Consider the following 27,408-nt stretch of genomic DNA (forward strand, 5'->3'; position numbering starts at 1 on the left):
CTCAGTGTTTATTTTGTCACATTTGTTATAAATTATTTAAGGACGACAGAATGAAGCTTGTTAACATGAACCTTTATTTACGGGTCCCACCATTTTTAAGAACAGTATCAATTTTCAGATATTTACAATTAATGTGAGAACACACAAAAACATTGGAAAGCCAATAAATACAAACAAAACTTATGACTTAACTTTAAACTTATGATACAAAACCTGACAACTTAAAAAATAGATCTGAATGGAATGAATCTGAAATGCATAATACACAGCTAGATACAGTGAAGTTGGGCAAAAAGAGGTTGAGTGGGGGGTTCAGTTTAACTTCATTTAAATGTACACTACTACTGCATGCCAGCAGGCAATAGAAAGAGGCCTAATCCACCTCCTCCATCCTAGAGGTATCATCATCATCACCTTCAAGAGGGGGCATGTCTTCACTGGGAGCAGGTGTGGCTTCATCCGGCGTCATATCATCTTCATCAATACCTGGAGAAGAGGTAACGAGTAAGGATTAGGAGACATGCAGTGTATAATTTATTAACAACCATAAGTCAATTGCAAAACATTTAAAACTGTGCAACAGACACTAACCAAGACCCAGCTTGATCATTCTGTAGATGCGATTTGAGTGGGTCTGAGGGTCATCCAGACTGAATCCTGAGGAGAGCAGGGCGGTCTCGAAGAGGAGGATGACCAGATCCTTCACAGACTTGTCATTCTTATCAGCCTCTGCCTTCTGCCTCAGGGTCTCCACAATGGGGTGGTCAGGGTTGATCTCAAGGTGCTTTTTAGCTGCCATGTAGCCCATGGTGGAGTTATCTCTCAGGGCCTGGGCCTTCATGATTCTCTCCATGTTGGCCGTCCAACCGTAGGTGCTGGTTACGATGCAGCATGGGGAAGAGACCAGGCGGTTGGAGACAGTGACCTGTGTGGAAGCAGAGAATTAATATCTCAAATGCACAATTATGGTTATGCATGCTTAAACTCCTTTATCCATGTGCTCACCTTCTCAACCTTCTTCTCCAAGATGTCTTTCATGATCTTGCACAGGTTCTCAAACTGAGACTTTTTCTCCTCTTGTTTCTTCTTCTCATCCTCATCCTCTGGCAGCTCCAGACCTTCTTTGGTCACTGAAACAAGGTTTTTGCCCTCAAATTCCTTCAGCTGCTGAACACAGTACTCATCAATTGGCTCGATCATGTAAATGACCTCCAGGCCGGCTTTGCGCAAACGCTCCACAAAGGCAGAGTTGGCCACCTGGTCTTTGGTTTCACCTGCGACACAAAACATTGACATTTAATAATTCATGTAATATCACAGTAACTCTCTCCACTTGATTTTAAAATACTTCTTTATATTTATACTGTTTATATAGATGAAATTCATCCTCACCTGTGATATAATAGATGTGTTTCTGGTTATCTTTCATACGTGTGACATAGTCCTTCAGAGAAACCATCTCATCTCCAGAGGATGAGGTGTAGTAGCACAGCAGTTCAGACAGTTTTTTCCTGTTCTGTGAGTCCTCATGGATACCAAGCTAAGAAAAGGGAGAAAACATTCAACTGTCAGCAACATTATCTGGTGTTATTACTTAATGTTGATAACAATTATATCAACTCTTAACTCTATAAGTGTGTTTGATGAGTTCAAATATGTAAAAACTAAGCCCATAAGGCTTGACTGTGGACAACTAGAATGTCTGCATTTAAACAGAAGATGGCTGTAAGCAGCTCTACATAAGGCTTTTCAAAGGGACAATGGCCACCTTTCACACCTGGCATTAAAATGTGTTTTTTGTGATTGGATTGCAATCGGATAGTGCATGACTACTTGCAAGTACAGGTGTAAATACACCTTCGGACAAACATGAGGTGAAGTGCTATACAATTGCTATCTGATAAGGTATAAAGGGGACCAATATGGTCAAAGTGATCACATTAACACAGTACCAAACCAATCCAAACCACCAGGGTTTAACTCAAGGTGGCTGCCAATAGTTTTTAAGGAACAAGATAAGAACAACATGCAGAGGACACTGACCTTGATGTTCTTGGAAAACTGCTCATAGTATTTTTTGTAGTTGTCCTTGTCCTCAGCAAGCTCCGTGAAAAGTTCCAGACACTTCTTGACCAGGTTCTTGCGGATGACTTTCAAGATCTTGCTCTGCTGCAGCATCTCTCTGGAGATGTTCAGGGGCAGATCTTCTGAGTCTACCACACCCTTGATGAAATCTAATGGGATGTATAAAACAACCTGGTCAATAAATTCACATAACAGATTACTTTTCTTTTATATTATAATATAATTATTGATATATAAACAAATGGGGAAGCTATTAAATTCCACCTGTGGGCTGATACTCACTGAGGTACTCAGGGATGAGCTCATCACAGTTGTCCATGATGAAGACCCTGCGCACGTAAAGCTTAATGTTGTTCTTTTTCTTCTTGTTCTCAAAGAGGTCAAAGGGAGCACGCCGAGGCACAAAGAGCAAGGCACGGAATTCCAGCTGACCCTCGACTGAAAAGTGCTATGGAGAAAAAAAAAAATTAAATTCTGATATTTTTTCTAAATTTGGTTATATTACTATGACAACACAACTCAAACATTTAAACGTAAAATCATGAGTGACAGCTACCTTGACAGCCAAATGGTCCTCCCAGTCATTGGTCAGACTCTTGTAGAACTCTCCATACTCCTCATTAGTGATGTCATCTGGGTTACGGGTCCATAGAGGCTTGGTTTTATTCAGCTCCTCCTGGTCAATGTACTTCTCCTTGATCTTCTTTTTCTTCTTCTTTTTGTCAGAACATTTGTCGTGGTCATGCTCATCATCTGACCCAACATCCTCAATCTCGGGCTTGTCCTCGTCCTTCTCTTCTTGATCTTTGTCTTTCTCTTTCTCTTCCTCCTCTGCCTCATCGTCACTCACCTCCTTGTCACGCTCCTTCTCCACCTGATGAACATACACTCATTAGCCAAAGGTTGACAACTGACCATTTGCAACCTTTTAAAATAATAATCACTGTGTTGTAATTTAGACTTCTATTGAATGTACATCTGAAAGCAGATTTACACTTTTTGAAAATGTGTGAATATGATAGTGATTTATTAGTCAATTAAAAGGAGTACGTACAAAGAGTGTGATGGGGTAGCCAATGAACTGTGAGTGCTTCTTCACTATCTCTTTGATTCTTCGCTCCTCCAGGTATTCTGTCTGGTCTTCCTTCAGGTGCAGGATCACCATGGTGCCACGACCCAATGGCTCAGCTGCATGGGGATAAGAGACATTTTTATCCTTTTGCTACTGTATATGAATTAAATGTTCAATAGCTTCCGAAACACAGACAGTACCGGTGAATTACTTACTGTTGTCTACTTTGACTGTGAATGAGCCACCAGCAGAGGATTCCCATGCGTACTGCTCGTCATCATTGTGCTTGGTGATGACTGTCACCTTATCAGCCACCAGGTAGGCAGAGTAAAAACCAACACCAAACTGACCGATCATGGAGATGTCGGCTCCAGCCTGCAGAGCCTCCATGAAAGCCTTGGTGCCGGATTTTGCAATTGTGCCCAGATTATTAATCAGGTCAGCCTTGGTCATGCCGATACCTGTATCAATCAGGGTCAGGGTGCGTTCTTCCTTGTTGGGAATAAGTTCAATTTTGAGGTCTTTGCCAGAGTCCAGTTTGGAGGGGTCAGTGAGACTCTCATAGCGGATTTTGTCCAGGGCCTAGAGGGAAAAAATGTCAACATATTAGACAGAAATTCTACACCTTTTCAATTGTTTAGTAATTGGTATTTATCAGCATTATCTTAAATGGTCACAGAAAATAATATTACTTCCCATAAAACAAGCCCCATTTACATGTTTTGCACAACCTTCAAGGAATCATCATCTTTAGACTTGTTTTTTTTTTACTAACTTACATCTGAGGAGTTGGAGATAAGCTCCCTGAGGAAGATCTCTTTATTTGAATAAAAAGTGTTGATGATCAGGGACATCAGCTGAGCAATCTCAGCCTGGAATGCAAAGGTCTCTGGCTCCTCCTCCATCGGTTGGTCATGTGCCTCAGGCATCTAAAGAGGAGACAAATTACATTTTATAATATGCATAGATTATATATTATATTTATTTTAAAATATGCAAAGATTATATATTTATTTATATATATATGTATGTAACACAGGTACACAAAAATAGCCTTGATTCTGCACATTTTTGTTAAACTAAGTTTTATTCCATTTGTTCTCAATTTATTAAACAAAAAAACATTTTTTTAACAGGCCTTCTTTGTGATAGGTAGTCTGTGGTAGGGCTGAAACTACAGATTATTCTCATGATCAAATAATCATTTTATTATATTTCCTATTGTATTTTTTGGTCCATACAATGACAGAACATGAATTCCAGAACTTGAAAATGACAACATATTGAAATGTTTTGTCCCCAGTCCAAAGACAATGTGTGTTTTCTCTAGTTAGATATTTCCCTAGTTACTGTGTGGATTTTCTAAATGTGCGCTATAATAAAGTGGATTGGTCAGTTAGTATAGGCAGACAAGACACCACAAACCAATTATCAAATTGATTTGTGATTCATTTAATATTAAATGAATCATTGCAGCTGCACCACAGTGAGTCGCTACACAGTCAGACCCATAAGGCACTGTCATATCATCAAGTACACCAATATTTTATTTAAAAAAACAACAACAATCCCAATAACTGCCTCAGTGCTAAATCAGTGCTAAATCCATGCCTCTGTATTAGTAAGTACACAAGGTTACACAATGTAGATCTGTTCATACTATTGACTAACTAGTTGACACTACTAGGTTATTAGATGTAAGCATGTTTAGCTCACACAGACAGATGGTGTGACAGACAGTGTGCTCATGTCTGCTCACTGTTCCATCTCACTATAATCCATCTCTGGGAAAATGGACTTGAGCCACCTACTTCAGTCTTTATCCAAGTCATTTATTATTTGAACAATTGCAAAAGCATTAAATGGATATCTGTTCAAACATCTGTATTAATAAGAACAGCACAATCCTCCTGTTTTTGGTATGGCTGTTAGGTTAATGAAAGCGTTGCACGTGGCGAGAAGGACATATTATCATCAGTTGAAAATACGCCACCTGTCGGTTTCCTGAGCGAAGTGCAAGTTTCTAGAAAGTACCAAGCAGGAACTCCAGCAGTGTCCACGAGTAATTAAAAAAAAAAACTCCTCCTCTTAAACATCTAAGAAGGAACTGTGAAATGGTTTCTTAAATGATCTTACACTGAATCACTGTGGAGACTCACAATGGCATGGGGGGCATGGACCTTTTCTATATTACAGATTAATTACATCAGGAAATCTGATTAGGCTTCACTTAGTTGAGCGCCTACTTACAATAACTCCTGTCTGTCAAGTGCATCACGAATGCACGATGTGGTCCATGTAGCAAGGACAGTACAGATACTAAAATAATGCTGGGAAATTATTAGTTTAATTTGAGTGACATTGATTTTCCTTGGAAACGTCTCTTGATTCTGCCATTAAACATGATGTGAGAACCTGTGACATGATGTGAAATGATAACCACTGCATGAGGTTATTGTTGTCATCTTAATTTCAATATTGCATCGTGTACATTCCTTATGGTAGTTTGTTATAAAACATCAAGGCTTTCCGGCTAAATGACATATATATAACAACTAAGCTAACAAAAATGTTAAAGTGAAGTGATGTTATGTTATTATCATTTGGCATTTCGACTGTAAATTATAAATGTATATATTTGATTTACTTACCTTGGTCCTTCGGTGTTGCAGCGAAAACTTGGGCAACAAACGTCTGTGGTTCGTCTCTGAGTCGGAGGAAAATCGGTTGTCAGAGTGGGAGAAGCGCTGCCTTTATATGCAATAGAGAATTACTAACTTGAGCTTCCAGAACCATCTGGAATCTTCCTCGCTAAAACCCGGCGGTGGCTTCCGATTGGCCCAATGTGCTGTCAATCATGACGTATGCACGCCTCCTTTGCTTCTTATTGGCTGAGGTGGTCGGATTAGAGGAGGGAACCCTGTGCACCCGTTTGTATGCAAACTAGAATGAGGTGTGTGTCCAGAAAATTCCAGAACTAAACATAATAACCATGACGGACAGGTTTTATGAGAGTGCGTTACAAATATCTGCACTGTCTATTATTAATTATCTGTAAAACCTTAACTTATAGAACATTACACTATTTTATTGTAAGAATATGCCTTTATTCTCAGATGAACCCTCAGTCCACTTGTTGTAGAACCAGGCTTGGAAATATGCATTTGGAGGGGGACAAGTTAATTCAACAATTAGAAACATAGATATCTCAAGTCCTTTATATTTTCCTTTTACTCCTTTGTAAAAAAAACAACTTCAGACATTATTGGTGAGAATAGGAACAAACAAAGCCATGAATTACAGCATGCAATAGACTCAATCAGACTACAAATCTATTTCTGAATGAATTTTATTACAAATCAGAATCTATTTCATATAAAATGTAACAGTTACAAAAAGAGGCATAAGTCAAATTCCCAGTGACTTTGTATTACTCTTAATTGTTGTCAGTAGTGTCATATGTGAAGCTGAAATAATGTAGATTAATCTACACTGTGGTCTGAATTAAGTTAACCTGTATTGTCCTGTTATTACAGTTTAAGAAAATTAAATGGCTGTTTGAAAATGCAATATATATTACAACAATTAAAAAAAAAAATTAAGAAAGTACACTGGGTCTTTTTAGTCAACTTCCTCCATTCTTGATGTGTCATCATCACCTTCCAGGACTGGCATGTCTTCATCAGCAGGCTGAATGAGCTCTTCAACAGCGGAATCGTCATCATCAATTCCTGAAAATGGGAATTTATTAGCAAACAGACACTTTTAATAAGAAGAAGAATTCCTATTTGGTCTGTGGTGTTACCAACTTACCAAGACCAAGCTTGATCATTCTGTAGATGCGGTTGGCGTGTGTCTGTGGGTCTTCCAGTGTGAATCCTGAGGACAACAGAGCGGTCTCGAACAGGAGGATGACCAGGTCCTTAACAGCCTTATCATTCTTGTCGGCCTCTGCCTTCTCCCTCAAGGTCTCAACGATTGGATGCATGGGGTTGATTTCAAGATGTTTCTTAGCTGTCATGTAGCCCATGGTGGAGTTATCTCTCAGGGCCTGAGACTTCATGATTCTCTCCATGTTGGCCGTCCAACCATAGGTGCTAGTAACAATGCAGCATGGGGAAGAGACCAGGCGGTTGGAGACAGTGACCTGTGTGGAGGTAAATAATTAATAGGATCATCCCTTGTCCCAACTGCGCAACTAAACACAAAAAATGTTGTCACCGGGCAATCAGTGATAAAACAGTGATCAAAAATGACTCTGTCATCTCCATTACCTTTTCAATCTTCTTGTCAAGGATGTCCTTCATGATCTTGCAAAGGTTCTCAAACTTATTTTTGAGCTCCTCCTGTTTCTTCTTCTCATCCTCATCCTCTGGCAGCTCCAGACCTTCTTTGGTTACTGAGACCAGGTTCTTGCCATCATACTCCTTCAGCTGCTGGACACAGTACTCATCAATGGGCTCGATCATGTAAATGACTTCCAGGCCGGCTTTGCGGAGGCGCTCCACAAAGGCAGAGTTGGCGACCTGATCTTTGGTCTCACCTGTAAAAAGTGATTCAGATCAATCAAATCCATGTGTTTATCTTTAAATCACATTTAAACACATTTAAAGTACCAGAAAGAATGAAAACCGAGAATAGCTCACCTGTGATGTAGTAGATGTGTTTCTGGTTTTCCTTCATGCGTGAAACATAGTCCTTCATGGAAATCATTTCATCTCCAGAGGCTGAGGTGTAGTAGCGCAGCATGTCAGACAGTTTCTTTCTGTTTTGTGAATCCTCGTGGATGCCAAGCTTAAATATGACACAGAACATTACTTATAATGAAAATCAGCTGATGAAGTTCAAATAATTATTCTAAAGAATTACGGTTAAAGAAGCTGATTAAGAAGATGGGTAAAATTACCTTGATGTTCTTGGAGAACTGCTCATAGAACTTTTTGTAGTTGTCCTTGTCCTCAGAAAGCTCAATGAAAAGTTCCATGCACTTCTTGACCAGGTTCTTGCGGATGACCTTCAGGATCTTGCTCTGCTGCAGCATCTCTCTGGAGATGTTCAGGGGCAGATCCTCTGAGTCCACCACACCCTTGATGAAATCTGATTTAAGAAGATAAAAACTGTTTAGTTATACAAAACCAAAATCAATTTGTCAAAGGTAAAAAAAATAATCTAATGAATGAATATCAACTATTAGAGCTTGAATGCATAGTTTGGTGTAATTTATAGTATATTTATCATATTGTCACATTAGTAATATGTTACTTACTGAGGTACTCTGGAATCAGCTCCTCACAGTTGTCCATGATAAAGACCCTACGCACATAAAGCTTGATGTTGTTTCTCTTTTTCTTATTTTCAAAGAGGTCAAATGCAGCTCTTCTGGGAACAAATAGCAAGGCACGGAACTCCAGCTGACCCTCCACCGAGAAATGCTGCATGTCAAGATAGAGATATGATTTATTACCTTAAAAGTATATTATCTGATTATAACAAAGCATTAAAGTTGTTGTGTGGTATACCTTGACAGCCAGGTGGTCCTCCCAGTCATTGGTGAGACTCTTGTAGAATTCTCCATATTCTTCATTGGTGATGTCATCAGGGTTGCGGGTCCAGATAGGCTTGGTCTTGTTCAGCTCCTGTGCATCAATATACTTCTCCTTGACCTTCTTCTTCCTCTTGTTCTTGCCATCCTTTGAGTCCTCATCCTCATCAGAACCAACATCCTCAATCTTGGGTTTGTCCTTGTCCTCAGCAGCCTCTTTCTCAACTTCCTCCTCCTTTTCTCCCTCTTCAAGGTCCACCTCTTTCTCCCTTGTCTTCTCCACCTTTAATGTATAAAAAAGGAGGACATTTATGAATTCAGGGTCGCTGTCACTGTAAATGGTTATTAGTTTGGTGTTTGTTTGATTCTCATGGGCTCATAAAAACTTACATAAAGAGTAATCGGGTAGCCAATGAACTGTGAGTGCTTCTTCACAACTTCTTTAACACGCTTCTCCTCACAGTATTCTGTCTGATCCTCCTTGAGGTGAAGGATGACTTTTGTGCCTCTGCCAATAGACTCTCCTAAAATTAGCAATAAAATCAATGATGAGAACGATCAGTCAAACTGCATTTGCAATGTATTAAATGGAATAAGATTCTGGAGTGAAGTAAAACTTACCAGTATCAGGTTTGACTGTGAATGAGCCTCCAGCTGCAGACTCCCAAATGTACTGCTCATCATCGTTGTGCTTGGTGATGACTGTCACCTTCTCAGCCACCAGGTAGGCAGAGTAGAAACCAACACCAAACTGACCAATCATGGAGATGTCGGCTCCAGCCTGCAGAGCCTCCATGAAAGCCTTGGTGCCAGACTTGGCGATTGTGCCCAGGTTGTTGATCAGATCAGCCTTGGTCATGCCGATACCTGTGTCCATCAGGGTCAGTGTGCGAGCGTGCAGGTCAGGCCTGATTTCAATCTTCAGCTCCTTGCAGGATTCAAGTCTGCTGGGGTCTGTCAAGCTTTCGTATCTAATTTTGTCCAAGGCCTGGCCACAAGAGATATAGGTGTGTTAAAAAACAGGTAAGTGTATGTAAGTGTTACAAATGTTGACAGAATGTTGGTTTTACTTACATCTGAGGAGTTGGAAATGAGCTCTCTAAGGAAGATCTCTTTGTTTGAGTAGAATGTGTTGATGATAAGAGACATAAGCTGAGCAATCTCAGCCTGGAAGGCAAAGGTCTCCACTTCTTCCTCCATGACGTGTCCAGCGCTCTCAGGCATCTAAATGAAAGCACATATACTATGCTTAGTAACTTAATGATTCATTATAATACCTCTCATAGTTGATCAGCTATTTTGCTCTAAAATTCTAATTTATACATTTGTTATCTTGGAAATAGTTTGCTACCATATTTGAATTCTCTTGCCCCCTCATGTTGCTGACAGCCTTGTGGCTTAAAGTGGGGTGAGCTATTGCTAACGCCAGACGAACACATGTTCCTTCTGTCAATCAAAGATGCCATTTGGTAATATGGGTGGAGCTCTGATGCTTTTCCCAACCCCCAAGGTTTTTAACATGTGCCACCTTCATGTTAAAGGAATGTATGGTTTCTACTAAAAAAGATAAAGGAAACAGTATTTTTGATCCAGAGAGCAGTGAGGATCTTTTATTTATTTAAGCTGGTATATTTCTGTAGCACCAACCTCTTCTGCCGTTACTCCATTTCCCTAGTAACACATGACTTACAGTTAATTATCGGTAATAAATGATCGACCAGTTTGCTTCCATCACATTAATATTTTTTTCAACTGCACCAAGATTCAAATGTGCTGCATTTACTCCTTGTGCCAACTTTTTTTCTTCTTGCCCAATCGCCATTGCGCTCACTCTCAGGGTCACCCTGCTTGCCATGTGCTCCTTGCATATTATAGACTCACTACGATAGTGACGGTAGGCTACTATTTAACACTATTAACTGATTTGTGTATTAAGTGTAATTGAATTAATTTAATCTCTTGTGTAACAATTTGAGCAAAAAATATTGTGTCTCTATGACTATGTTCCAACCAGTTTACCAGTTTACTGTTCATGTTGTCCATTTAGTTAACAAGAGTTTTACAAAAAACGAAAGAAACAATGTTATGTGATTTTAGTAATTCCAGTCTTACCTTGAGTTTGTGTCCTGTGACTTTTTGTTGATAGTTGTCAAATATCAAATCACTGAGCTTGTCTTCTCTTAGTGTAGAGGTCCAAGCATGTGCTTCGCTGCGCCTGTAGGTAGTAAGTCTCTCTGGTGTGTTCCAGTGAGTATCGTTAACTCTATGCAGACCTCATGACATGCTGGTGTCTTTTTATACTTCAGGGGTGGTTTCTCGAAGCTCCCATTCTGAAGCTTCTAGAAGATACGTTCACGACAGTAGGAGAGGGGGTTGGAGGTTAGGGAAACGCCGGGAACGGGGGTGGTGATTGAGACACCAGAGGCCTAAAGTCTGTGTGTCCTTATAGGGGCACGGAGTCACAAGGAGTGCCTGTCACTCACAGCAAGAGCTTTCCTGATAGCTTGTCTAGCTGTTAGGCCCCATACCCCCCTGCAAGCATCACAGCTGTGCATTGCCTTTGCCATCAGCTGCTGTACACACCATAGGTTCCTTTCTTTTTTTGGCATGTAAAGGTGGAGTAAATCTAGAAGGTTTGATGTACAACTCAGAGAAGCAGAGTCACAAAAATGTCATGGTGTACCTGAGAGGAAGCAGTTTTTTTGTTTTTGTTTTTTTAACCCAATGATAACAGTATGAAAATATAGGCATTTGTCTTTAAGAGCAAGTTGCCACATGCTATTTAATTATTCAAGTTAAAATGAGATTCTAAGATAAGATGAAACATTACAATAAAGATGAAAACAGTAAATGACAGAACTGTACACACAGTGCGCTGTACAATCTTTATATGGCACATGTGCACTTTTATATTCACCTATACAAAACCAAATCTATACTCTTAGCTGAGCACGGCCTGCTTTCTGTCAGGCAGAAGTTGTCAAACTGAATCATCACACACAAGCCTGTAATCAATCCTGTTTTAGAATGATGCACAGAACCTCATTAGCACATGGCACAGAAATCGCATGTGGAAATAAATAAATACAATTATTATTTTATGTATTTCTGCAAATATGTCTGTGTTTATTTCATCATTAATTCATTTATTTATCCATCTATTATTGTAGTTATTTATTTATTTATACAGTTTCATTTTTCGTCCTGTATACATAAACACAACCTTTACTGCGATAGAAGACTACAGTCTGCTGGTCTACTGCTGGTGTTGGTGACTTCATCCGACCAGATGATGGCAGTATATTTCACTTGGCACATCTGTTACATCATCCAAATGTTCCCAGTTAATAGGAGACGCTGTGTAAGGTGATATTTTCTAAAACAGTGAGGCAGGTTCCCCATAGTTTAAATAGTATTAGAATGGTGAGTCTATGCTTGTGTGATACACATCTGGATTTGTCTTGAATATAGGATGGATGGTGGATCTATTATTTGAGTAAAGTGTTTATAATAAAGTTGTTTACCTGCAGGGGTTTTACAATGTCAATTGTGTATCTTAATATTATTATTTTATCCGTTTTAGTCTTCCAAGGGGGTTGTTGGATTTCTGTAATTTGTTCCACTGCAATTATTTTAGAATGACATACTGTATATTTTACACATATCCAGCATGGCTCTTGGTTTATACTTATAAAAGCATCATATGTTTTCTACACAATGTTGGTTTTTTGATTACAGTTCACGCGATTCCATGATTATTACAGCATTTTATTTTATGTTACACTTTTCTGTAGGATGTGGCTGTATTAACACGCGGGTACGCATGACTGCTGCGCTGCCATAATCAGACGCATGCGCTGTCGGTAACATCCGGGACTCGGACAAGAATGAACGCAAGTTTCCAAGATGGCGGCGGAGGGAGGAGGGAAGGAGATGAACGAAATTAAAACTCAGTTCACCACTCGAGAAGGCGTCTACAAACTCCTCACTCACTCTGAATACAGTCGCCCAAACAGGGTGCCTTTCAACTCGCAGGGCTCCAATCCCGTCAAGGTCTCCTTCGTCAATGTAAACGATCAGTCCGGCAACGGCGACAGGATCTGTTTCAATGTGGGCCGGGAACTCTACTTTTATATCTACAAAGGCGTGAGAAAGGTAAACAATATCGACCGGGGCGACGGAGCCCGCGCTGTCCAGGAACAGCTGGCTGATTTGACATCTCAAAACGCGCCGCACTCCGGCTGTCAACTCACTCAGGTTCTGTCATTGAAGTGCGCACACAGTCAACGACAAGGCCATGTAGCAGACCTGGCTAAGTTAGGAGCTAATTAGCATTCCCAGCTAACATCGCCACAGTTGTTTTTAACTTGGAAAGACCCGTGTGCCCTTCCAGTTATTGAGGTTTGCAAGTGACGTGGGTAACGTGTAAGCGAGGGGTGTCGTGTCGTACCTCGGGGTGTGTTTGTTTATTCTACGTTCTTTACAAGGTAATCCTCTATGGAAGTGTCATGATGTCAACAGACTTAAACAGGAGTGTTAGCTTTGGTGTTCAGCCGTTACCGTGGAGGCAAAGGGTGTGTTGCTATTTGTGATGCAATGTGTGCATTCCACTGTCGGGGTTTGAGGGTAATGCAATGTGATCCACGCTGTGGTTTGTACACAGTGGTTTTGTGTATTGCAGCAAGCTACAATTTGTTCTTGATCAGTATGATTGATGACAGTGATAGTTAGGTTGTTGTCATATTACAGATAAACAGCAGCTTAGGATAATGTTGGACTTAATATACGCATTTCAGCCTCCTGCTTCTAGGTTTGATGGGTTGATGGTTCACTTGTGGTATCTGGTTACCTTGGCTATATCTGAGTTTTGTCTGCGTTTGTATCATTTCAAATCAGTGTGATCATTGTCTTCTGACCACTGGCATCAAAAAGGCACTTTCACCCAGAGAAGTGCCACTCACTGAACATTCTCTTTTTTCAGACCTTTCTCTGTAATCCCTAGAGATGCTGTGTTTGTGAAAATGGGCACTTTCTGAAATACTCAGACCAAACTGTCTGGCATCAACAATCCTGGCCACTTACAGTAAATCACCTTTCTTTTTTTACCTGATGCTCAGTTTGAACTAAAGCAGCTCATCTTGCCCATGTCTATATGACTAAACACATTGAGTTGTTTGCCTTGTAAATGACAGATTAGATATTGCTTTAACAAGCAATCGAGTAGGTGCAACTTATCAAGTAGTGTATATATGCAGTTTCAACTATCTGACATTTGGCATCTTGATTTGGGAGCAGATTCTATGGAAGTTAACTTGTTAATCATTGACTCACACTTGGCGTGGCTGATAATTGGGGGCGATATATGGCATTTTTCTGTTTATCTGTCTTCGTGTTTTATTATAACTATCAATGATATTCTTAAATACTTACAAAGTGCACTATTGTGGCTCTGCTGCCTCGTCTTCCTCTGGGCCATTTGCTTTCAAGCAGCTTACCTGGTGTTACTCAACATCCATATAAATGATAAAGGGGAAAAATAATAAAAGCCGCTGCCATTATTTGTTGCTCTTGGCTCATAGAATGACTGGTCCAGAATTGGAGGGTAGTTAATGTATAACTTTATTTGTACCTTTTTGTAATGTAAAAGGTTTAAGTGCTGATAAACATTAAAGTAAAAAATAAACGTTTAATTGGTAAGGAAGAGAAGAAGATATTGTGTCATATGCCTCTGAAAAACACCACATTTTTCAGGTCCGAAAGCCTAATGGTGTCATATTTGCTGTAGATTACATGGATGTCAAAATCCATAATTATAATGCACCAGGAACAGCGGGTGGGCACTTAATAACAAAAGCATCCAACAATGCTTTTTACATTTAAAGAGTTTTAATGGCCCAATTTCTGGAATTTTAATCTGTGACAGGCTTCCTCTCAAGGTGGTACAGGTAATCATGTCATTTATAGGTTTTCGTGTTCTATATTGTGAAATATATGATTATTATTTCCTGTTTAAAAAATCTTAAGTGAGTTAAGGAGGGCGAGGAGGTAAACATAAGTGTTGCATAGCGAAGTATTGGTCACTTTGTAGGAGGAATTGCAATAGTAACCAAGTTAAAGTCGATTGATTATTGTTTTTTATTATTAGGATCAACTTTGCTATTGCTACAAATAAAACAAAAACCTGTATGTTCTAAAATGTTCTCATCTGTGTGAATGTATTGTTCTAGGCTGCTGATCTCAGTAAACCCATAGACAAGAGGATATATAAAGGAACGCAGCCTACATGTCATGATTTCAACCCACTCACAGCTACAGCAGAGAGCGTCTCCCTCCTGGTGGGCTTTTCAGCAGGCCAGGTTCAGCTCATAGACCCAATAAAGAAGGAAACCAGCAAACTCTTCAATGAAGAGGTGGGTTTCAGTCTGCCTTGCTTTACCACATGCATCTATGTTTAATTATAATAATGGAATAAGTGGCTGATCGGTCTCTAATTTTTTCTCAATTTTGTCCCTGTCACCTCCAGAGACTAATAGACAAGTCCAGAGTCACGTGTGTAAGATGGGTTCCTGGATCAGAGAGCCTGTTCCTGGTGGCTCACTCCAGTGGAAGCATGTATTTGTACAACGTGGAAAACACCTGTGGGACCACTGCACCTCACTACCAGCTCCTTAAGCAGGGTGAAAACTATGCTGTGCATACCTGCAAGAGCAAGTCAGCTCGTAACCCGTCGCTCCGATGGACAGTGGGTGAGGGGGCACTCAACGAGTTTGCCTTCTCTCCAGATGGCAAGTTTCTCGCCTGCGCGAGCCAGGATGGCTTCCTGCGTGTTTTTGGCTTTGACGCTGTCGAGCTCCACGGAACAATGAAAAGCTACTTTGGTGGCTTACTCTGTGTGTGCTGGAGCCCGGATGGACGGTATATTGTGGCGGGAGGGGAGGACGACCTGGTGACGGTGTGGTCATTTTCAGACTGCAGAGTGATCGCACGGGGGCATGGTCACAAGTCGTGGGTGAGTGTGGTGGCATTTGACCACTGCACCACAAGTGTGGAAGATGGTGATCTCCCCGCTGAGTTCAGTGGGAGTGATGAGGACTTCCATGAGCAGATTCACTTTGGAACAGGCAGAGACAGAGCGAACAGCAGTCATTCTCGGCTTTCTAAGAGAAACTCCACAGACAGTAGACCTGTTAGTGTAACCTACAGATTTGGCTCAGTGGGCCAGGACACTCAGCTCTGTCTGTGGGACCTTACAGAGGACATTCTTTTCCCTCACCTTCCTTTGTCACGCACAAGGACTCACACGAATGTTATGAGTGCTACAGGTCCTCCAGCCACTGGACAAACTACTGCTACTACTACTACTTCTACGACAACTACTGTATCCACCACTACTACTAATCCCAGTGGCTCCAATGGTAAAGATAATGTGAGCAATAGCAGCTCCAGTGGTAACCCAGCTAACTCCCTCCCCAGCACCCTGCCCCGGTCCAATAGCTTGCCACACTCGTCCAACCCAACAGGGGGCAACACCCCCAACAGTCACACAGGCAGCAGCAACAGCAGCAGTAGTACCACCAACACCAACACCACCACCACCACCACTACCACCACTACTACTACTACTGCTACTAGTACTACTACCACCACCACCACCACCAAGGGCAACAGTATAATGGACAGTGCTTTCATTGCCACTGGAGTCAGCAAGTTTGCAACTTTGTCGTTGCACGATTCGCGCAAGGAGCGCCACGAGAAGGACCACAAACGAAACCACAGCATGGGCCACATCAGCAGCAAGAGCAGTGACAAGCTCAACCAGCTTAGCTCAACACGGACGGCAAAAGCTGATGCAGCTAAGACTCTGGGCACTACCCTGTGCCCGCGCATGGATGAAGTGCCACTGCTCGAGCCGCTGGTGTGCAAGAAGATTGCTCATGAGAGACTCACTGTGTTAATCTTCCTTGAGGACTGTCTGGTAACAGCCTGTCAGGAGGGTTTCGTTTGCACTTGGGCTAGGCCTGGGAAAGTGGTGAGTGACAGGCCTCCCGAGGATACTGTCATGTGACACCTCTTAACTCACATTGCTTCTAGTACAGGAATTTTTCTTGCTGCATTCAGAAGCTGCTAATGCCACCGCGTATCGCTTCCGGTTACTTCATGTCAAATTTGCACTAAGTTCTCAGTATTTTTATTGTTAAAGTAGTACAGCACATCCTCTTCCGACAGTAAACCTCATGACCTCACTGTTCTGCCGCTTCTGTTACAGTCAAATTACACTGTTGTTTGTTATCATTGTGTTATCTGTCTCTCCACAGGGATTGCTATCAACTCAAAACAACCCAGCCAACTCCCCCAGTGGAACAGTAGTATAGCCCCAGTGCTGGTGCTGCTAATGACAGCTCCATGCATCAGAGACGGGGATGACCATGGCCAAGGCCCTGCAGCGCTTCTTCATACACTGTCACACACCACATGAACTCCAGTGTCACCTTCATTCTCATCACTACAGCCACCCTAATGCTCTCTTTTGTGTACCTGTTTCAATATCCAATGTTGGCCAAGCCAGGGTTAGAAACCTGACCCGTCCCCCCCGTCCCCCCCGCCCGTCCCCTTTTGTGGGGTGATAAGGGTGCTACGGGAAGTTGCAGGGCAAGCGTGAAATTATCCAGGAGGTTTATGAAAGTGGTTTACTGGTCCACCGTCACATTCACGGTCATATCAAGTCGGTTGTTTAAAAATAACAAAGTCTCATACACAACCCTTTGTGTTTGTAGTTCTTCAAAGATTAGAGATGATGTATGTGTTGTGATGCTTTAACCTCCCCCCCTGTATATTCACAGATAAAGGGATTAAGACAGGAGATATTCAGCATATCCTCAGCTCCATGTCCCCTTTCATTTTTTTTACCTTCTGGGTGATCTCTTGCACTGCCACATTCCTCAAAACTCCTGCTCAAGAGAGAATGGAACTTTTTTGCTTCCTTTACTAGTATTTCAGTCAGAGGTGTCACACTTTAAACTGTATTTTGCACAGATATTCTTTTGTTCTGTTTCTCTTGTTTTCCCTATATTGAATTCATGACAGTGAAACACGAGTGAAATCATTTGAAGACAGTTTTGGAAGCACTTGGGGGGAAATGGTGTGTTATTGCCTCCTGTCTCTACGCTGGATGCTGCAGTTATAGTTTTTTACATGGAGAAAAATTTGTTTGCACTTAATAGTTTGTTAGAGGAGAATGGCTTTACATTTTTGGAGTATGTATGGACTCCCTGAAAGGTTGAAATATAGAGTTAAAAGAAAACCTTTGTATCTATTAAACATTTATTTTAATATTGTTTCAGATTAAATGGGCTCTGTATTATATGTAAATATTGTACTTCAATGATTTATGGGTGAAATGATTATTACATTAGTTGAAAGATCCTCATTTCAGAAAATAGTGATATTTCTAATACAGAAAATCTATACCTAATATTAAAATGAATCTTGAATATGCAGGTGAAAATGTTTTCTGTTGTACATAAAGAGAATTCAGGTGTATTTTTATTAATGAAAAGTTTGGTATAAGAGATCTATGAAATCCTCTTATCTCACAGGTAGTTTTGAATGCTAGCTAGCCTGTTGCTGCAGATTCCTTGTACAACATAGGCAGGTAGGTGCAGACGTAGCGTTCTGATTTAGCCATCACTCCGAGCTCAGGTAAACCACAGAAAGACTAACGCTGGCATAGATCCCCCACCCCCGCCTCGCCCGTTAGCATTGGTCCCATCCATCAACACGAGTGTGAATTCACTTATAAAAAATACGACTGACAACCACGTTCTGCAGACAGGGCTGAAACCTGCGACTCCTGTTGCGAGTAATAATTACTGAACTGATGCTGAACTTGTGAACAAACTTTTGACACTGTGTTGAATACCATCTGACTGATGTCAGCAATTGATGGTGGTGTGAGTGTTTCAAGTGAGGGTGGATGTCTCAAGCACCCACCGAGGAAGATTGAGGATTTTAAAATAGTAGGAGTCTTTTTCTCCATGTGACGCTTATTAAAACGGCTTTGACAGACCTTCTGTTCTATTTGTGTTGATTTGTTTTAGTGTCCACACGGTAATCACCCCATGAAAGCGTGTCTGCATGTACTTGCTCAACACAACATGGAACCATGCAGAATATTCTGACACCAATGGGTTTTGCACAGCAGCCACTTTGGCAGGTCACAATTGGGAAATCACAGGTGTAAACAATCAAATTAGTGATGACTGAGTTCCATTTTTACTCCCTCAGTTTCTGGGTGCGTCGTGGTTCATTGTCATATTGTCCCGACTCGCGTGGAATGGGTAAGCTACTGGACCTACAGTAGTAGAAAACAAGTTGTGATGATAACTGCCCCTTTTTTCAGTTTAGTTAGTGTTGTGGAGAAAATAAGGACGATGAAGGCAGATGTGAAGCTTTATTTTGAGTGTACGCAGTTAGAAAGTTCACAGAAATGGAGCATGGATGCAAATAAGAATTCATCCTCTCAAGACTCCTATTGAACCATCTTTTATTCATCCTCACGCTGGAGGCTACTTTTGTCAGTCAGAAGGATAACACAGGTGTCAATAATAATCAAAATAACCATGGTTGTGTTCCATTTAGCTCCCTCAGTTTTAAGGATGGCTCATTGTCACAATGCCCTCTCATAGTTGAACTGAACAAAGCCATTTTCATCTATGCATTTCCTGTTCTTCTTGTATTACAAATGTCTTTCAACAACATTCTATGATTAGATTTCTGTTTGGGTTGAATGTGCGTCAAATTTTTTTAAATTTGGGTCAAGTTATTTAATTTTGTGACTTTTGGTTGACAAAATCAATACTTCAGTCTAAGTTTAAGCTGTAGTGCTGTGAAAGTTACTTTAATAATGGAATATACTGTAAATGGTAACAGAATGGTTGAGTCCTACCATAAACCATAAAGGGTTATGTGCCATCTACAGCTGTAATCTATCCGTACCCTCTTAGACGCTAATATGTTTGGGTTTGTTCACAAAAAAACAATATTAAACAGTGGAATTCATTCTGTTATGCACCAGGTCCTAAACAAATCTAAGGATAAAATCAAATATTGGTCTAGATTCTGACTTTGTATTTTCATATTTCAATAGCATACTTGACTTGAAAGTATCTGCAGTAGGCATGTTATTGTTCCAGCCGGCCAGTGAGGGGCAGTATTGCTCAGACAAATAGTGATCTTGCTTCTTCGCTTTTATTTTTTTTAACAGTTATCACTTGATCAAATGGGAAAAAACATTGTGTACATCCTTACGTCATCCTCTCCCTTTACAAATGCATTCGTACTACTCCATCTCTGCTCTTTATGTATATGTATATATATATATATATATATATATATATATATATATATATATATATATATATATATATATATATATATATATATATATATATATATATATATATATATATATATATGTATATATATATATATATATATACATATATATATATATATACATATATATACATATATATATATATATATATATATATATATATATACATATATACACATATATACATATATACATACACTTTATAAACCTAGTGTGGAATAAAACGGCCCCTTCATAATTTTATAAGTCCCTTGGAGAAGAAACACTTAGCAGCCTGTGGCATCAGCATGGTGTGGGGGTTGGGGGAGTGTGATCATCTGGCCGGAGAGGCCTGATCATCCTGTCAGTGTGTCACTCACTGCAAGACAGCATCTGACTCAATGACTCCCTGACAGACTGAGTGACTGTCTGCCAGCTTCTCCCTGAGGCTGCTCACATCAGTGTTGGACAGGTATCAGTCAGGATTTGTATGGCATGCAAAATGACAGTATCTCCTGTATGTTCTGAATTTCCTCTGCCTCATTCATTTTACAAACTCATTAGACCACCCACTCATCTCCCTGGCCTTTTAAATAGCAAGATTATCCTGTGGCGTTCAGTCCAAACGGTGAAAACAGCTTCATTTATCTTGGATCCTTTGGGAAATTGGCCCCACTTGATAGAAATCCAATAACTTGAGAGAGAATCCCATTTCGTATGTAAGATCCTGCTTAAATTATCTGCTCAGTGTGTTGCAGTTGTCTGCATGCCTCCATATATTGACCCAGTGTTTTGTTTACCTTGCAATATCTGCAGTGATGCAAAAATGATTACTGCAGTTGCTAACAGGCACTGTGCAATGTGTTGTCAAAAATGTTGTTTTACAGAAATGGACATAAAGAATCATCCAGTTATTCTAGTTTTTAATTAAGTAACACATTTTCTAGCCTGTTGTGCTCATTAGTGAAATCAGAAGATAATCTGTGTTGGAAAGTAGATATAATGACTGTTACACTTGAATTCTTTATGTTGGCTGCTGGAAATATAATCATATCATTTATTATTTTAATAAAAAGCCGCATAGAGCTGAGAGGAACTGCAGAGTTGTGTGATAATTCTGTGGGATCGACTATCAGCATCCATTCTATATGTTTTAATTTGATACTTTTTTGGAAATATATACATTCATAGCTGCTTTAATGTGAAGTATGAGGTTGTTGTGGGAAAGTAAACATCTTTTATCAATATTATTATTTTGTCATGATGTTTTTAACTGCACTTGAAATGCAAAATCCAATCTGAGAGTTACTGCCAAGACATGGTTCGATTGACCTCGAATTAAATATTTATTTTGACGGCGCTCTCAGGTAACTTAATATCCCAGTGCTGTATACACTTTCACAGATGGGAGAGAAAATCCACACTTTTAAAACTTTTAAAATAAATCATGTGGAGAAAAATGGACCTGAGATAGAGAAAAGATCAATTATTCCACTCCTATGAAAAAATTTATTTCTATTGAGCTTCCTACAGCCTGGGTGTCGGAATTAAATTTTCCATGTGAACTGATTTCTAACATTAACTCTGTGGTTTAATGTCGCAGTGTTGTTCATCGTGAGTCAATCAGTCAAAACGTGCTCTCAAGCTAAAAGTGCAGATAAATGGAATACATGAATAGATTTCACAGACATAAGTGCGTTTTTCTCTTCTCTTATAGCCCTCAAACAAACAGATGATCGCCCTCAGTGTCAACAACACATTAGGTGTTAACCATTAGTCACCAAGAATCAAGAGCAAAGTGCCACTTCCTCCTATTCTCAATTCTATTCTAAGCCGAGTCCCTTGAGGTGTGGACCCAATTACTTGGCCTCCATCATGGGAGCAGCTGCAAATTTGACAGTCACATGACCTCAGTACAACACTCCCAGCGTCACGTCTTCACACCGCATTAAGAATTAAAGTTTGCGGATAGAAAATAAGATGGGACTTCTCACCCTGAAGACATTCACAGACAAGGATTCAGTGTAACTCAGACACGGTCGTTTGTCTTAGTGAACATCTATGCAGAGGATGTGTCTCACAGAGAGGACGGCCTACAGCGGAGTCTGCCAGAGGATATAGTTATTTATTACCAACTGTAGGCAAGTCAGCAATAACTTTGCAGTTACTCCCGATTCTGAACAGTGTGCAGAACCGATTGTTAAGTGTTGGCAGAGGAGGGGGATGGGAATTAATGCGGCGACCGGCGCAGCCTCTGAGCTCGAGCCTCTGCAGAAACCATCAATACTGAGCTGTGGTCTAAGCACTTAAAATGGAAATGCATCTTCAACAGCAACAACACAAAAGACCAAGTCGTATCAGTGTCTTGGGATTTCTACAGGTGCACGGTGAGCAGTTTTCTGTGAGGTTATCTCTGCACGGATACAGAGGCCAGATTTAGCTTTAGTGTATGTGAGGTATTAAACTGGACAGTGATGCATTGCAACTTAAATGCACTGCACTGTAAAACATGACCCAATGAAACAAAGTAGTTTCTTCTTTATGAATTAATGCCGTGTACTTTAGTGCAGTTGAAGGAGTAACGAGAATCTTAGTGTGTTTCAAAAACCTGTTGATGAGCTAGGTGGGAGATTATTTAAAAAGGAATAGGTGTCTCCAAGGGTCTCTTTTGATCTCAACCAGGCTAGGTGATATGAATATCCTCAAATTAAATATTCATTCACAGGGGGATTGCAGAGTCCACAGATTCCCCAAATTTAAGACTTGTTCTGCTCTTTCCAAATCACCAAAGTTTAGAGCTACACCACATTTCCGGAAACTTTAAATAACTAAAGTGTTTTATTTTGAAATTCTTTAGATAAAACACAACGGTATGTTGTTATAATGTGTTATATGTATGTAGACCTGGCAGGAATATTTCAAATAAGTCAATGTGAAGACATAGCTCTGTTAAAGAAGCAAAAATCCAACATTCGTCTTTATTTAGAACAGTCCAATAAAACAGGCAATATGAAGAATATTCCATAAAGATTTACTTTTAAAAGGCTTTTTTTTTCTTTATAGAGGATGCAAAAGAGACAATAATATATAATAGTAGCAATTAAGGTCACTGTAATCGAACATAACTCTTGCAGAGTTCATGGTCCCTGATATCTCCCCAGCCCCCATTTTTCACATGTGGGGCAACACCTCCGACCCCGTTGGCTGGCAGTCTCTTTGTTATCAGGAGGTTCTTTGGGAACAGCTGGTTCCCGCTGCTCTGTAAGATGTTTTCTATCTTGGTTTTCTGGCTGATCGGCATGCAAGAAACCTTCTTGTGATGCATGCCACAGTCTCCGGCATGAAAAACCCGTGGTGCTTCACTCACCATGACCTTCCAGTAGGAGGGCAGACAGGACACGGTCAGGTGTTGCAAGGACCAGTCCCAGTTGTAGTCATCATAAGTGCAGAATGTGTCAGTGCACTGAATAAGCTTCTGGTACGTCTCTCTACTCAGAGCCATTCCCATGTTGTGCTCGGTGGACTTCCAGGCCTTCACCTCCACCTTATTTGCTTTACTCGAGTAGCCAATGTGGCTGTAGCTTCCCAGTGAGAGGATGTCACAGTCTGTGCACTGCTCCCTTTTGAGAGCTGACATCAGCTTTAAGAGATGGATAAAGTCTGGAGACAAATAGTGGTCCTCTTCGATCAGCAGGACCAGACCCTTATGGTCCTTCAGAGCCCGGACCCTGTCCCATACAAAGTGCAGCTTCCACCACCAGTGGTGTTTAGTCTGGGAGAACTTAGCTTCACGGTAGTGACCAAATGAGTCAGGGTATTCTGCATTGATGCATCCCAGTTTTAAGGCATCTTTTTTGGGGATGTCTCTGGGGCAGTCCTTGGGATCATTTCCAGGAAACTCATGTGGGTACAGCTGGATGCTGAAGGGGAAGAAAATCTGGAGGACTTGACAAAAATCAACAGAAGCCACCACTTTGTTGATCTCGGGGGACCAATAGTCGTGGCTGAATATCAGCAGTATGCTCTCCACACCTTGGACCTTCCGCAAACTGTCCACTAATAACTTAAGGTAGTCTAGTCGATTATGGACCTGAACCAACACAACCAGATCGTCCTTCTTCCGTGAGCTCTCAAACGTCTCCTCATTCCTTATCGTCTGGTCAAAATTTAGCTGGAAGACGATGCCACGGTAAACTAAAGTGTTGTTATCCACCTCTGGCTTGGGGAGCTTCTCTTTATCCTTTGCTTTTACTTTTTCTGGATGTGTGTCATTTGCTTGTAAAACAGGAGGTGGAACAGGTGCCCTGCTGACCGCAGGTGTGGCTTGCACCAGGTTATGGTTGTTGTTGTTGATGCTGCTACTGCTGCTGCTAATGCTGCTGCTTTTCCTCACTGGCTCCCCTTCTTTGGGTAACGATCCACTGTCGCTCTTTTTCTGCCTTCCACTGCTCCAGAAAGCTAGGCCACAGACGACAACCACCAGAGTCAGTATCACCACCTTCCTCTTGTAGATTCGGAATCTCATGATAGGGGGTCAGCCTCTTGCGAAGGGAGAGAAGTTGATTGTAGAGAAACAAAAACCACAGGTTTGCAGCTGACGCAGTGTGCTTACAGGGAGCAAGCTTGATTAAAAGGAAGCTATAATGAGGCTAATTGTTGGAAAAATTAACTGTTGCTGTAAACATGGATCCCGGTGGAATGTCATTGGTGGTGAATAAATATTCCATAAGGCATGACCGGTGCTGGGAGGCAGCAGTGTTGCAGTGTGCATGAACCACCTGAAGGAAAAATAAGACATAAAATTAACTTAGGACTGAGTCATGTCAGTCGACACCACACACAATATGTTACAAAGATGTTTATGGCAATTACCTGTCTAGTTCAATTACCATACAAAATATTCAATATGTGAGGACAGTTCAAGACAGAGACTGATCTTAACGGAAGGTCTGCTTACAAGCAATCTCATAATAAAAAATACATATTGTGTAGGCTGCATGTTGACTACTAAATCCACACTACGTCAACTGAGCAAACTTGATTTGTTGAGGAGGTGTAGTTTAAAGCTCTAACTTCTTGTTTCCCTACAGTTAATATCATGTGAAACTACTTGTCCTAATCTCCTGGATTTTCTTTCAATTTCTCTGAATTTTAAATGTTTGCACAAAAAGATGATGCAATGTACAACACTTAAAATTACAGCTTGCTGCGGGGCATACATTGGAAAACAGACGTGCAGGTTGACAACATGACTCAATTATGATAGGCGGGCATTTTTCATTTGGAATATGATACTATAACCGTCCAGCCTTACTGGAAATACATTTGCAAAAATAGCTCAAACTTAATTTCACAGAATCAACTGGTCTCTATGAAAAATTACTCAACTATAAATAATTAACACCAAAACCACAAACACAATTTATTACATGCCTAAACCTGGAGTTACTGCATATTTTCAGTGTATTTTCTTGAGCATAAATCTCTGTTAACTGCTTTATAAATATTGATCGGGCCTTTCTGCTGAACAAAACTCTATCACATATCTGTCATTAAATTAGTGGCTTCCTGGTACATGACCCCATTCATCAGGCTCATCTCTGCCTGCAGACTCCTCAGCTTATCTACCATAGTATAATGGCAACTTGGTGTGAGAAGATATAAATATTAACTTTCATGATTATTGCAATTCACAATATTATTTAAACTATGATATACTTGAATATATTTGTTTTTTAGATTTGTGAACATCAATGTTCCAAAAATATTACTAATTTTATCAACTTAGAGACACAGAAGGAGGCGCACACAGAGAGACGTTTCTTGAATTAATAGAGATTAGTTTTTTCAGCAAGTCTACCGACAAACTACATTACTATTGTTACCAAAACAAATGTATGTTATTAAAGTGTTATTATGTTACATGTTATTTCCTTCATGCGTGATTATTATGATAAAAAAAATTATGATCAGGTGGTACTGGAGAGCTTAGTCAGATATGGTAAGTCAGTGTGGTATGGTAACCTGACTGTACAACTAAAAACGAAGTTCTATGCTGCCATGTAGAAATGTGATGGGGAAGACAAAGTACCTGTCTCTTCAATCTATGAGCAGTCTGTTTTTTGACAGGCACAGAGGACAGTGAGTAGTGACTGACACATCACATGTCTTCCACACAGAGTATGATCTTTTACCATCTGGCAGATGATACCAAGTCCCCCACAGTAAACTCTTGAAAACTAATTTGTGCAAAATTCAATCAGACTTTTAAATAACCCTGCTTGAGGCTGTAGAGATTGTGCAACAGACTCGTGGTGTTTTTCTTATGATTATTATAGTACAGTATTTATGAGAATGGGGTGCGTGCAATATGTTTAAAGTGTATATACACTGTTCACTTTGCGTGTTATAGTCTGTCATGTGTTGAAGCCGTTATTGTATACAATCGAGTCTAAGACAAATTTCGCCTCGGGGGCAATAAAAGTATATCGTATCGTAATAACATCGTATATAATCCTATTGCAAATAGTTGCTGATAAAAAACTTAAAACATTTACATGCTACCAGTCCATACATATTTAAAGATAGAAACATTTTCATCTAGACTTTACGCAGACTGTATCTATTTTCTCCCTGTACGTTTGAAGCATGCATGCATGTACAGTATATCTACATGCTAAAAGTCAAATCAAGTGTAACGTTTGCTCTGCTGTTTTCACTGTACTAACACAGCCATTGAAAATTCATTTTATTCCACAAATATCTACATCTACCTCGTTTCCACCCTCGTTTAAAAATGCAATCGTTAATTCGAAGACTACTACGATTAGTTCCAGTGTGCTGAATTGGCCGCTGTTCATGAAACGGAGCCAACGACAGCTCATGTCGTATATTACATGAGTCGCCGTTACCGTTATGTCACCGACTGATGGGAAACGCTGTTGAAGCGACTAAAAACAACAGCTGTCGTATTACTTTACGTCTTATCTGTTAACAGGCGTCAAAGAAAAACAATGCTAGCTGTAATTTAGCTTCAGCTAGCAACTTGGGAGCAACCCGTCCACAGCAAGCCTCGTCAACAATCCCGTCCGTGGCGAACCACAGCGACAATATTTAAACTGGTTACCTAAAACTGGAGCAGCCGTGCGGTCCGTTCAGCGGGAAACGTCAGTACGGTGGACTCCCGTTCTCTCCATACCCTCCACGGAGCTGCATGGAAACGCAACTAGAAGCTAGCTAAAGAAATCCTAAATATGGAACCAGTGCTGTCTGTCGCTGTCCCACAATGCACTGGTCCAGCGGGGGGCACCCGAGAGACCCGAATATTTATGACTT

The 27,408-nt window shown here is 40.5% G+C and overlaps 4 protein-coding genes across 6 annotated transcripts; 1 reads left to right on the forward strand and 3 right to left on the reverse strand.

Moving 5' to 3' along the window:
- Window positions 1-51: 51 nt before the first annotated feature.
- hsp90aa1.2 (heat shock protein 90, alpha (cytosolic), class A member 1, tandem duplicate 2) lies at window positions 52-5,931 on the reverse strand. Its single transcript, XM_044048384.1, has 11 exons — window positions 5,809-5,931; window positions 3,937-4,086; window positions 3,373-3,739; window positions 3,140-3,273; window positions 2,642-2,959; window positions 2,368-2,533; window positions 2,044-2,234; window positions 1,393-1,540; window positions 1,006-1,274; window positions 592-925; window positions 52-486 (listed from the first exon to the last, which is right to left on the reverse strand). The coding sequence occupies exons 2-11, from the start codon at window positions 4,084-4,086 to the stop codon at window positions 374-376; spliced, it is 2,190 nt and encodes a 729-aa protein (XP_043904319.1). The 5' UTR covers window positions 5,809-5,931; the 3' UTR covers window positions 52-373.
- A 557-nt stretch (window positions 5,932-6,488) lies between these two features.
- Window positions 6,489-11,057, reverse strand: hsp90aa1.1 (heat shock protein 90, alpha (cytosolic), class A member 1, tandem duplicate 1). The gene is made up of 11 exons (XM_044048385.1): window positions 10,812-11,057; window positions 9,774-9,923; window positions 9,321-9,687; window positions 9,090-9,223; window positions 8,677-8,982; window positions 8,424-8,589; window positions 8,064-8,254; window positions 7,804-7,951; window positions 7,432-7,700; window positions 6,971-7,304; window positions 6,489-6,888 (listed from the first exon to the last, which is right to left on the reverse strand). Exons 2-11 carry the CDS (start codon window positions 9,921-9,923, stop codon window positions 6,779-6,781), a joined length of 2,175 nt encoding a protein of 724 aa, XP_043904320.1. The 5' UTR covers window positions 10,812-11,057; the 3' UTR covers window positions 6,489-6,778.
- Window positions 11,058-12,564: 1,507 nt separating this feature from the next.
- LOC122783634 (WD repeat-containing protein 20-like) lies at window positions 12,565-18,765 on the forward strand. Of its 3 annotated transcripts, none has more exons than XM_044048392.1 (4): window positions 12,565-12,854; window positions 14,927-15,109; window positions 15,223-16,728; window positions 17,015-18,765. In XM_044048392.1, exons 1-4 carry the CDS (start codon window positions 12,606-12,608, stop codon window positions 17,069-17,071), a joined length of 1,995 nt encoding a protein of 664 aa, XP_043904327.1. In that variant the 5' UTR covers window positions 12,565-12,605; the 3' UTR covers window positions 17,072-18,765. The 3 variants fall into 3 exon arrangements, with proteins under 3 accessions (XP_043904327.1, XP_043904328.1, XP_043904329.1); XM_044048393.1 differs by having other exon boundaries at window positions 15,223-16,225; window positions 16,361-18,765; XM_044048394.1 differs by having other exon boundaries at window positions 15,223-16,205; window positions 16,332-18,765.
- Window positions 18,766-23,018: 4,253 nt separating this feature from the next.
- Window positions 23,019-27,368, reverse strand: mgat2 (alpha-1,6-mannosyl-glycoprotein 2-beta-N-acetylglucosaminyltransferase). The gene is made up of 2 exons (XM_044048408.1): window positions 27,200-27,368; window positions 23,019-24,851 (listed from the first exon to the last, which is right to left on the reverse strand). The coding sequence occupies exon 2, from the start codon at window positions 24,596-24,598 to the stop codon at window positions 23,180-23,182; it is 1,419 nt and encodes a 472-aa protein (XP_043904343.1). The 5' UTR covers window positions 24,599-24,851; window positions 27,200-27,368; the 3' UTR covers window positions 23,019-23,179.
- Window positions 27,369-27,408: the final 40 nt, after the last annotated feature.

The sequence above is a fragment of the Solea senegalensis genome, linkage group LG17 (assembly GCF_019176455.1).
Source record: "Solea senegalensis isolate Sse05_10M linkage group LG17, IFAPA_SoseM_1, whole genome shotgun sequence".
NCBI classification, from domain to species: Eukaryota; Metazoa; Chordata; class Actinopteri; order Pleuronectiformes; family Soleidae; genus Solea; species Solea senegalensis.